Source organism: Pyxicephalus adspersus, chromosome 1, assembly GCF_032062135.1.
Source record: "Pyxicephalus adspersus chromosome 1, UCB_Pads_2.0, whole genome shotgun sequence".
Classification (NCBI taxonomy): domain Eukaryota; kingdom Metazoa; phylum Chordata; class Amphibia; order Anura; family Pyxicephalidae; genus Pyxicephalus; species Pyxicephalus adspersus.
In genome coordinates, this window is record NC_092858.1 from 153,211,504 (window position 1) to 153,223,852 (window position 12,349).

At 36.4% G+C, this 12,349-nt stretch overlaps 1 protein-coding gene across 1 annotated transcript in view; it reads right to left on the bottom strand.

The window, feature by feature from the left end:
• The window catches only part of EPHA6 (EPH receptor A6), a 453,819-nt gene that overhangs the window by 393,530 nt on the left and 47,940 nt on the right, over positions 1 to 12,349 (bottom strand). The window contains exon 2 of the mRNA XM_072431761.1: positions 9,925 to 9,989. Within this exon, the coding sequence (XP_072287862.1) occupies positions 9,925 to 9,989 (65 nt within the window). The remainder of the gene's footprint in view (positions 1 to 9,924; positions 9,990 to 12,349) is intronic.

The window sequence follows — 12,349 nt, forward strand, 5'->3', positions numbered from 1 at the left end:
AAAAAACAAATTATAAACTGACAAGTTTTAACTTTTCTTCTTTTATTCTAAATTAAAAAAGTAAATTAGGTATACACAACTTAACTTATGAACAAGCAGTTCTCATTTGTACCACAGTGAATGCTCAGTGGTGTACATTCTTAGTAAGTTTCTGTATCCTGAGGTCAAGAATTGGGAGGTATGGAAGATAACTACCCAAACAGGTACAGTAACTGTTGGACCTTTTTGCTTAAAAAAGTGCATTAAAGATTTTTTTATTTTTAAAATTCCTTGCTTTCTTGGCTTCTGATGCTTCAGGATGGTCTTCTTAGATAGCCCGACATCCAATATGCCCCAACAATGGGCTACAGTGAATGTTTCTTGGGCACAAACTATCCTAATTAGCACAGTGGAATCACCTATACCTCTTGGAAAAGACCAAACCTGGGACTAAGATTTTTTTCAGCAACAGATTAATTTTTAAATAGCCTTTGCAGGTGATTTGACTTTAGGTTGTGGGGCTATTTGTAATTATGCTATGACAAACTCCAATTATAAGCGAGAAAACAAATGAGCAACTGACAAGTATTAGCTTTCATCTCCATGGATTACTTTGAGCAGCTATGAGAAAAAGGTGTAGGCTTGCAAGGAAAAATAGCTAAAAAATAAACTATTATGTTGCTAATTTGAATAAAAAAGGCTAGATGAAATATAACATAAATCATTTTGTTTACCCCGTCGGATACATAATCTGAAATATTTCACTCACATAATAGAATTATCTGAGAACAAATATGCTTGTGTAGTCATGGATATAATAATGGTGTATTTAATACGCTTTAGGCTAAGTACAATCTCTGCCAAAGCATTTTCATTCGGAAAGCATCATAACAGCATCATAAGATGAGTAGAAACTGCTGCCTAATTCTGCTCCCTGAAAAGCCCTCACAGATTCTGGTGCAGAAGTGACATATATTGGGAAATACAGCTATTAATATTAATGTCAGACGCTCCATCCACCTCCCAACAAATCGCAAAAAAGACAGCAGCTGGAGGCCTTGCACATTTAATCAGACAGTGATCTCCAAAATTATGCTTACATTAAAAATCAACTGCGAGAGCATGTATCATTGCAATCACAATCATAATAGGAAATGCAGAAATGGAAACTGGGAATAGCATATCTGCTGCTGATAATAGAAACTGCTCAGCGTAATAGAGTATTGTTATATTCTCATGCTTATAATGGCATGTTGGCAAAATGCAGATTCCCAATAAAACTTTGCAATATGTAAAGTTCTTTAAAGTAAACGTTTCCATTCCTCAAAGATTGCGGTACTTTAATTTTTTCTCGATCTGCCATTTTTAGCACATTCATTTTCTTTTGCTAGTCATACAGCAGAAAGCACAAAATTATTGTCAGCTTGAAAAATATATTTAATGTCAATTTGTAAAACATCTTTATTCATCTTTCAGAAATGCACAGTCTTTAAAATGAAAGCATAGGATTAAGCTCCAAAGCTTTCTAGTCGAATTGGGCTACTCTGGAAACTTTGTTTTTGTTTTGAACCATACAAAATATTTGCCTTATAAGTGTGCAAAGAATCATGCCCTGTCTCACTTTAATTTATCAGTCTTTTTCAAGTTTCAAATATTACTGACTAATAAAAAAAAGTAATAAAGTATATAATTATATTTTTGAAGTTCCAAAAATGTGTAATTCTTTGGCTACTTTAGACAGCAGTTTTACCTGTTTTTGGCCAGTGTTGAACCTGGGTTGGGCTATTTCTACTTCCAGGTCACACCCACCCACATCTCTCACCAGTTCGGGAAAGTTTGTGCTGACCTTTGACATTGGAGCTTGAAGTCTAAATTTTCATACTGAAAAACCCATGTATAGGGACTTCCACAAAAAGGAAAATATATGCTTGGTGCATTCTTTTTCTTATACACTAGGCTTTTATCTGTTACGATTTTTTTTTTCCATATTGTCACTTTTCTCTGCTTTCACAAGGGAAAAGTGTGTTTTTTAAATGTTTGCTTACACTTTTAGTTTATGTATGGTTCGGTTACTGTTAGTCCTTAGGCCAATCTGCCAGGTTGTTGCTGCCAAAGATTAATCAGTATGTTGGTTATTTTACCACATGGTTACCTTCTGCAAGAAACAACAAAGTTTAGTTAGAGACCTCCTGACCTAATCCCTAGGTCACTCACCAAGTGTGTCAATGTCAAGATTTCTGCTACACAGATCAATTCTGCATTTCTTTTAAAATATAATTTTAGGAAACAGTGTGGGATGTTATTTGCTATGGGTTAAATTTAAACAAATGCGTTCATTGTTATAGTGAATGTACCGTAAGTTAAATAAAGTCCCAAATTTAGATTTTATTTCAGTTTCTTACCGTGCTCTACCTGCTCGGACTAGATTTACCCTGATTAGCATAGCAATTTGCAATAAGTTTTTCAATTAGTGCTAATCAATTTGAGCTGCCAAAAAAGTGAACCCTCTCTGCTGTAAAAAAGGCCTAAAGAATGCTAATGAGGGCTGCACATACTTATGTCATCTCCTGCGCCAGTTTATAAATGTAAATCTTTCCCCTTAATTACCTTCTGTATGACAGCTTGGAAAAAAAGGACAAATTATGAGTCATAATTCAGCTACGTTTACCATGACAGCACGTTTTAAGTCCTGAGGAGAGCTCTAACAGGGAAAACCACAAGCAATTTTTGAAAACAATCCATTTTGTTATGTATACACATGGGGTACACCGCCAACTATCACCCGCCCCAAATCTACATGCATTGTATAACTAATAAAACATTATAGGAGATACATACTCTACAGTTTATGTTTGAGTCAACAAACAGTAAGATTCCTTGTCTATGTGATATAACATAAGATAATATATTCATTCTATTTCTTGTAGATTCCAGCTGGCAGACGCTGCAAACAGCTATATATATTTTTAAACAAATCAATGGTTTTTAATGTTCAAAGTCTGGCTCAAATTTGTAGGTGTTTTAGATTTTGTTACAAGAAAGTTTCAATTTGATATGATAGGCATTCCTGAAATTTTTTAATGCTTAATTATTTCAATATTATAAAATTAGACTTTTATGTAGTTTTTGGCAGAGCTGTGAATCTTATACTTCACTGTTCTCTCTGTGAATTCTTCTCATACACCAAGATAGGAAACTAGTGAAAATCTCCAACATGACATATACAGCAATAAACACCCACATTCTTAATTTTGGAACACCAAGGGAAGGCTAAAACCTCCCCTGGAAATTTTCCTCTAAAGTTTCTCCAAGGGGAATTTTCCTCCTTTATTATTATGGAAGTAATTCAGACAGTATGGAGTGGATGACCAAACACTGGAACCTTGGTGGAAAATTTCCAGCATTGGAAGTTCAGAATATCATAGGAAACCAGCAGAAGAATTATTACAATAACATCTATTAGTATAAACATCAGTTGTGTGGACTGTCCCATTAAACAATGTAATAAAGCAATGGGGAATTTGTTAAGGTTGATGCAGCAGTGGAAGGCTTGCAATTATACAAAAGCTGTCAAAAACTGTACTCACCACACTCTTGATTTTACGGATGAAGCCCAGAATTAAGAGAGTGAATAGAGCTCTTTAATTTGCTAATATTTAATATAGCAATGCATTAACTGTCTAATATTGAAAACGATAATTTAGGAGATTTTACTATTGTGTTGAATTATCACTTGATTATAGCATTCTATACCATACATCACATCATATTGGAACATAATTCTTCCTTGTATCTTAAACTTGAACAGTGAATCTAGGATGTACCAGCTAAGAAGACCAACTTGCAAGAAATTTACCAGTCTGATCAGTATTATAAGCAAACTTTTTTTTTCATAATACGCCTATGTATTAAAACTTTATATGACATTAGACATATTTGGAACCTCCGTCCTATGCCATAATCCAGCAATAGCTTGTCACGTTGTACATAAGCAGTGGGTAACAATAGCCCTATATTCTATTAGATATCTCTCAATACCCAAATAAAGCAGGGCAAAAGACAGGCTGGGGTCAAACTCCTGTTAATTCAGCTAAGAGTTTAAAAACCGAAGACCAAATACCTTTAAAACTTTTAGATTTCCAAAAAACATGGAACCAGAGAACCGCACTGTCCGCACTCTCCCCAACAAAACTGGGATACAGCAGGGTTGTATTTAGAAATTACATATGGTGTCCTGTTCCACCTTAAAAGAAGCTTAAGGTAATCCTCCCACTGGGTTATGAATTTACTATACTTGTAAGCTGGTCTGATAGCCCATACCTATCGTTCTTCTGTAAACGCTAATCTTAGTTCTTCCATTATCCTAATTCTCATTTCTTCAATGGGGCTTTAAAGTTTCAGCAAATAACAAACATGATGGTGTCAATTTGTTTTAAACATTAAAAAAAAATGAAAATGAAAATGAATAAGCTGATCACTTGACAAACATACACTACTCAATATGCATTATATAATGATGTTGATAAAAAACGATTTATTGGAGAGAGTGCATTCAGGAAGATGGAGAATCCAGGGACCCCCAATATAGGTGATTTCTGTAAGATAAATCAGAATGTAGTGAAATGTTTTCTAAAAAGCAATGTAGTCTTCCTGTTTTTTCCCTTGATAATGACCATGTAAATTTACAAATAAACACCCTGGAGAAGATGGGATATAGATGGCAGTGATGGCAATGGAATAGCAAGGAGTGTAAACCAGTTATTGCTGGAGGTGAGCATTTGGGAAGGTAAGACAAAGTACATGTTATGGCAGGAGCCTTGGGGGCCCCCAGCAGCACAGTTCTGCTTTAAAAGCTTCACTGCAAATGTAGTGGCAATATATGCAAAATTGTTAACCTGAGTGTGGTTTGCTTTTCCTGGGTGCATTGCAGCAGTGGGTCTGGGAGTGGATTGATCTTTGGTTTGCAACCGCAAAAAGCCCAAGTGCATGGTGAGAAACTTACAACTAATTTTTGCACCTCGTATGGAACACCCCCCCCCATAGAACACTACTGGTCAGCCATATTTAGGGACAGCAGGTAGACAACGGAGATATTGAAAAATATGGTGATATAAAAAAAAACCTACATAATTCCAGAAAATGCAAGCGAAATGTGGCATCAATGCAGTGAGGACTTAGGGGCTTTTTAGGAGCACAATAACGGTTTTGACCTTTGTGACCCTTGTCCCAATGCCACAGAAAAAAAAGGTTCTTAAATTTTTGTTTGCTAATTAGAGCTTATGATAGAATGTCCCTATTCTTTGTCTGCTTATAGTAACAATTCCATATACAAGATGCATTTTCTGCACAGAACTCAAATCAATTGCACTCTGGGGGGTATACTGATTGTGCCTTTCATAACACAGAATACTGTGAGTGCCATTGATTAAAGATTACTGCAAATAATCAGCCTAGTGCAAACCTTTCCACTAATTGAAGCTTTCTGTTATGTCATGTATGACCTTGCCAGAAGAAGAAACTATTCAGAAGCCGAGGGGAAGTTCTTAAAATTAGTATGATTTTAATATGATTTTAATATTGCCTTTTTCCTTTCAGTTTGAATTAAGACTGCCAGCGACACTGCTTGGCAGCCACATCATTGCATTAGGAAACCCAGTCATCTAGGGGGAGTTGGAAGGCATGGTATTCTGCTCTGGAGCTTTGATTGCTGACTTTTCTTGGTATTGATAGCTGGTTATTTACATAGACTAAGTAAATAAAGGTGATTCACACACCTGGGCTTATTGCAATTTGCCATTATTTATAAATCTGGCTGACCAAAATACTGCAGCTATTTATGGCTATTTTTCAGTGGTTCAGAGAGGCAACATACCAGCACATCATGCTTAAAACGTATCTGTATTTCTCCCCTTTATGCACATTTCTACTGGCCAAAGAAACAGCCAGTAGAAGGTTATGGAGGTTCTGTTCTTGTTACCACTGCAAAATATGCCTCCTAAAAGTCTCCTAAACATATGTGTTGTTAAAAAGTGAATGAAAAATAAACATCAAAGTCTCTTGAGTATTTTTGACATTGCCACATCCCAAGAAGAGATCATCATCAATTAGCAAAAAAGGGAAAAAAGGGGGGAACTTTTTAGGCAAATATTATCAATAATAAAAAAGCAACTTTAGTTAATATTACATTTTAAAACAAAGCTAACTATTTATACAGACTGTGCAAAACAGCATTCCATAGACATGTTGAGATCATGGTTATTCCTCCTTTTACAATCCATGATCACAGCTTCCCTCGAAGCCTATATTAATGCGGTTGTTGGTTGTTTATAAAAGTATGCACATGAGTGTGTAAATTTTTTAAGATGGTATTAATTCTTTGGTTAGAGGCATTGTGCATAGACATGGTGCATAGTTGTTTTTCTTTGGTAGTGGGTTTATGTTAACACCTATTACAGATATATAAATAATATGTGCATGTTTGTGCTTTTGTGACTATATAGTGTTGGTCTATCACTGAGAAATAAGTTCTAAAGAAGTTAACCTCACTGGAATGAACACAATATTACTATTCGGGTGAATGTTTATTTAAAGTTAAACAATGATAAATTTAATATATTGGGCTGTTTCCCCTTTTTTTCTGAAAATCACGTAGGAGCCCCACGGAGTGGTGACTTTTTCTGCCTACCCTATCTGATGTTTTATCCATCGTTTTCTACCATTCAAACTACGTTGTGAGGCGAGTCATTCATGAAACATGTAACTGGTAAGTAATAATCTGTATGTTTGAAATGATAATATAATATGGTGTTTTCTTTTTTTGTATGTATATGTAGTATATAAACAAATGCACATATTGTTCCATAGTACTCCTCCTCAGAAAGTTCATAAATCCACGAAACGCGTAGAGGGAAGCTGTGATCATGCATTGTAAAAAGAGGAATAACCATGATCTCAACTTGTCTATGGAATGCTGTTTTGTACAGTCTGTATAAATAGTGAGCTCGGTTTTAAATATAATTATTTATTAAAACTGCTTTTAGTATTGATAAAATTTGCCTTAAAAGTCCCTCTCTTTTTTCCCTTTTTTTGCGAATTGTTTTTCAAAAGTGGAAATGGTGTTGCATCACTGCATGTACAGTGTGCATAGATATCTGAAGTTTTATGAGGAGTCCTTGTGACTGTTTTCCTGGCATACAGGGTCACAGTCATTCAGATCCTTACTTTAACTTTTTGTTATTTTATCCACATGTACTTGCTACCCACGCCTAAATAAGGATTAATGTTTTAGATTTATGCCTCCAAGTTCCAAACTTACATTGGGTTTTCAAGAAACGTAGGCAATAAACTACTAAAGAAAATATGGGCTTATGAGGACAGACCAGAAATCATTGAAGTGTATCCATAAAAATGAGTAATAACCACTTATCCCACCTACTAGCAAGGCCATTTTTAGGCACAGACCATCCAAGTACGTGCCTAGGATGCCTTATGTCCAATTGATTCCTGACTTCCCGAAGCCCAGCTGTGATGAACGTGGGATCAGACAGCAAAGTCTGCATCCAAACTGCCCAGCCATTCTCATTCAGGGTTCTGTGCAACCTTAGGGTTCTCCCCGACATTGCATGAGTTGGGGTGGATTGACCCTTCTATCAAAAGGTGCCTTCCTAGTCCAAAGCCAAGACTACTTTACTAAGCCAACAGCATGACACCAATAATCATTTTAGTTGTATCAAGGTGTCATTTTGAGCACAAATGTATGGCATTTTTCCAACTTTATTCTTCACCGCTCACCCTGGGTTCCTCTGGGGTAAAATAATTTAAAAAGGTTGACTCTGAAGGACCAGCTTGGCAGCAAAGTGAACTCTAAAGCTTCCTACTTTCTATGATGAAGGCAATTATTACCAGATAATCTTCTGTCACATGTGTGGCACAGGAGCAGGAATGGCAGGCAGATAGGGTAGAATCTGCAATGTTTCATTATTCCTAATGCATTATTATCTCAGCATGTGTCTATGAGCATGCATCTTTGTACTTATATGAGGGTAGGGGTGACAGTGTGTTGTCCTACCTAAGGCACCAAAATGCCTAGCAAAGCCTTGCTAAGTACCTTCGAGTATGTTCATTATGATCCTGAAACGTTATTGGCAATACATATTTTTCCAGTATGCTCCAGACATCTGAAAAGTCACAAAAAATGAACTAGGTTTTACCATTACATTTAAAATCATGGCCACATTTTATACCCAGGTACACAATCTTGCTGTAGCTTGTACTTTCTGCCCATACGTGCAAAGGTTTCATTTTGTTCCTTGTTTTCATACACAATCCATAAATGTTTGGCATATACTAGTAGGGTGAATGGTGTCCACACAATTGTAAACTGAATACTGCTGCAGGGGCACTCCAAGTTTGCCCAACTTTTAGCGATTAGTGCCAATAGTTTTAGGTACTTTGTAATAATTCAGGGATTACATTGGCATCATATAAATGAATAAAATAAAATAACACTATAAAAAACACAATAAATTCATTTTTCTCTTCTAAACCTTTGCCAATTAGGCGAGGTCCATGGTAATAATGCACCTGGCAACTGGGCATCTCTACTTGCATTTCAGAATAGAGCTAGCAGTCATTCACAGTTAACCACGACAACTCGTGTAAATCCCATCTCTTGTAAAGTCTTAGAGATCCAATGTGTTTAATCTGGCCTTTGTGTAGTTACAAAGTTGCATTATGAGAAAGTAATTATGCACGGTGAATTTAATTTTTTCCATTGGCGTATCCTCATTATATAGCAAAATTATAAATATGTGCCACACATGGATGCAAATATGCCATATGTTTAAAAGGCATTAGTCTGAGTAGCCAGATGCTGGAGTAACTTAGAAGAGCACACATGAAATGCTGCATTTTTCCCAATCTGGTTAGTTCCGTCAAGCGTAAAACAGGCAAAATAAGGAGCGCTGGGATAAATGAATCAAGTTTGGAGAGTTGTGTTTACTAAGCAGAACACAAGTTGTGAGTGCTGATTATTTTCCAACAAATTAAAAGCATGTTTAGAACATAAAACAGCTCTCTAAGAGGTTATTTTTATATATGATTAGAAGCATTAGGGATAAGAATCTTGGCTAAATAGAATCAATTAATCTGACATATATAACGTAATAAATTCCACCCTAAACTAATCTGCATGGGGTCTAGTGAGTGTTATTTATGTTGTCTGCTAACTATAGTATTATTTAAAAAAGACATTCAAATTAAAGAACATATCTAATTTGGATGGATTGGGATCAGTTCCTACAGATTTTCAGTATTTTCAGGGACGCCAACAGACAGCTTACCCCTCCCCATCTCTAGCACAGTTTTGAAACCCTGATCCCAACCATTCTAGCCAAGCTACCATTGTCAACATGACTCTTCCCATATATTTCAATAAGCAGTACAATAAATGCTAAACAATACAGCATTTGCATGGCCGGATTCATTTTATATCCTGCTGAAAAGTACTGTGTTCACTTTATCTGCAAACTAAGTAGCATACGCAACTTTGAAGCTGAAATCCAGGCAAGCTGCTAAATATACATAAATGTGAACTGTCTACCAAAAACATTCTCCACTTTGTCTTTGATCAGGGAAAGTTCGACATTGCTGCATACTGACTTTACTACCAAATAGACAAGCCTGGACCTCTATTGTAACATTGTGCAAGCTCGGCCATTGTATACCCCTAGCCTGATGATTACACAATGCAGCCAATTGATGGTCATTCCGCTTCCAGAATAAATCCTGCTGTATATACAGCAGTTGTTCTTAAATATGTTTCACAGTTTCTTTAAGTAATGATCTGAGTATTTATTACTTTCTGTATATTTGTCTGGTGTTTAGCTTTTATTTATTTAATCTAGTCATAAATAGCCAAATTCAAATCATAAGACTTCATCTTACCCCATTCACTGGATAGGTTTTCCATCCTAATTCCCCGATAGCAGTTGTGGTGTCCAGCAGAACCACTGAAAATAACAAGTACACCAGTTAATTAAACTGAAATAAATAAGGCATTGTAAACATTTACATTAAACACAGTTTTCAGATTAAACTCATTGCCCCTGATTTATTAAAGCTCTTCAAGGCTGGGGAGAATACACATTCATCAGTGAAGCTGGGTAATCCAGCAAACATGGAATGGATATCTTTCAGGACATTTGCTACTTGTTAGAAAATGTTTTTAATCCTAGACAAGATTGATTCCAGATTTGCTGGATCACCCAGCTTCACTGATGAAAGTGTATCATCTCCAGCCTCAAAGAGCTTTAACAAATCAGGCCCATAGTATCTTACTGAAAAAGAGTTACAAGTTGTCGTTCAAAGTTCTCATTCATCCAGACCATTGTATATCAAGTAGTAGTCAAATTCAACTGAACCCGGGATAAGGGCTCTGGCATTTTGAAAATAATTCACACCATCTGCATGTAATTTGGAAGTTTTAATACCTATACCAACTTCCTGACACCGGTCATAGGATTATGCTAACAGGCCGGAGTGGTTCAACACATTTCAAACCTTCTGATCTTGGACAATCAGCATTTGCAGTCACATTCTATAGTTATTGGGGGGTTTGTGTGGTGTGGATATACATTCTGAAGTATTTCCTATATTGGTAACTCCAATGAAGCAGCTTGGAAGGGTGCAAAACGTTCTCGGCAACAAAAGAACAAGTCAAACTTAATGAGTTACAAGCTGTTTTTTTATTCTGCTACAGAAAAGTCTTATTTATAATATATGTTCACCTAATGGATATTCACCCCTTATCCCTTCCCCCCAGCCACATCAACGGCACCCATATTTATGTGCTTCCATAAGGTATTATTTTATTTATTTGTTTGCTTCATGACCTGACCAGTCACTACAGATTAGGTCCCATTCTTTCTAAATAGCAATAACTGAGTCTTTACATGTGGTAAGAAGTGTCATAGTAAACCAGATCTGCATAATAACTCACATGGATTGTCATTAGATTTTTAAACTGGAACTCGCTGCACATTTGGCTGTTCTCGCTTACCGAAATTGGAAGCTAGAACGGCCAGTGTATATTCGCCAATCGAGATCTAATTTTTCTAAAAAAAAGTCCGGTGGGCTGTGGTCATCAATTAATGCAGCCACGACGCTCAAGCGTCATCAAGATTTTCCTTTCCTTAGCCAATCAGAGCGCACTAGAGGCTTTGAATGGGGAGACTTGTCCCCATTTAATCTCTAGTGCCGGGGATTCCACACTGAGCTGATCAATGAATGCAGCCCTGGGAATCCTCCTGTAATGATTTTCTGGAACTTCCGATGGGTCCGTGAAATCAGTTCGCCGAAATTTTGCAGAGGCTCAGTCATCCCTAATTGTCATGATAATCTGTCTGTCAATTGGCCTGTAACTGAAATGTACATGTAAAGTAGCAATGGATGATTGGTGCTAAGGCTGAGGATATTCTAGTTGTCACCAGGTCATCTGAATAAAATATCTGTAATGCTTTACTGTCAGTGACATAACTAAAACAGAAGAAATATGTAGCCAACAAGTGGGACTCCTACAACAGAACATTTGATGCTTTCCTAGTAACCTAGTAGGATAAGTAATTATACATACCTGTAGTAACTGACATATTACTGATATCTATACTGACCTCCTTTAAAGATTTATATTATTCACACAAATGAGCACAAGAGTAAGTTCACAAATAAGATGAAGAATAGCAACCCAAAAGGTTCAAACAGCTACATTACACCTCTCGTTTTTCAGAATGTGGAATCTGAGTGTCTTGTAATAGCTGTTAGAATTGATTTTACTCAATTTTACATATAATGCCCAAAGTCCTATCATTAATATTCACATTGCAACATTCTGATAGCAGCTCAGCCCCCTTAACCCTTGTTATCTCTGCCACGTACTTACTAAATGAATGAATGAGAGCTCCGGCCATCAGAGATAGACAGAGTTAAGAGGGCAAAGCAGACGCCAGCTTAATGTAAATTCAGTCTAAGGTACCATGAGGTTATCAGTTTATCAGTCCCCTGACATCTAATATTCAAATTTTGTGGTGGATACTGAATAACAAAAATGTGACGATGAGTTCTCCCCATAAGAGCTCTCTCCATTCCCCACAGCAGGATTTTAGTGATTTGCTCCTTTCTGCCAAACATTTAGGCTACAGTTGCTTATAGGTTAACATCTTAACATTCAACGATTGTTAGAAGGGTCTCAAACATACTGAATCCATACCGGATAAAAATGCACATTTTAAAGGAATAAAACATTAAAAATAAGGGAGCACTTTTAGCATTTTCAGCAATAAGCTTAACCTAGAAAAATACAGCTCTCACTGCA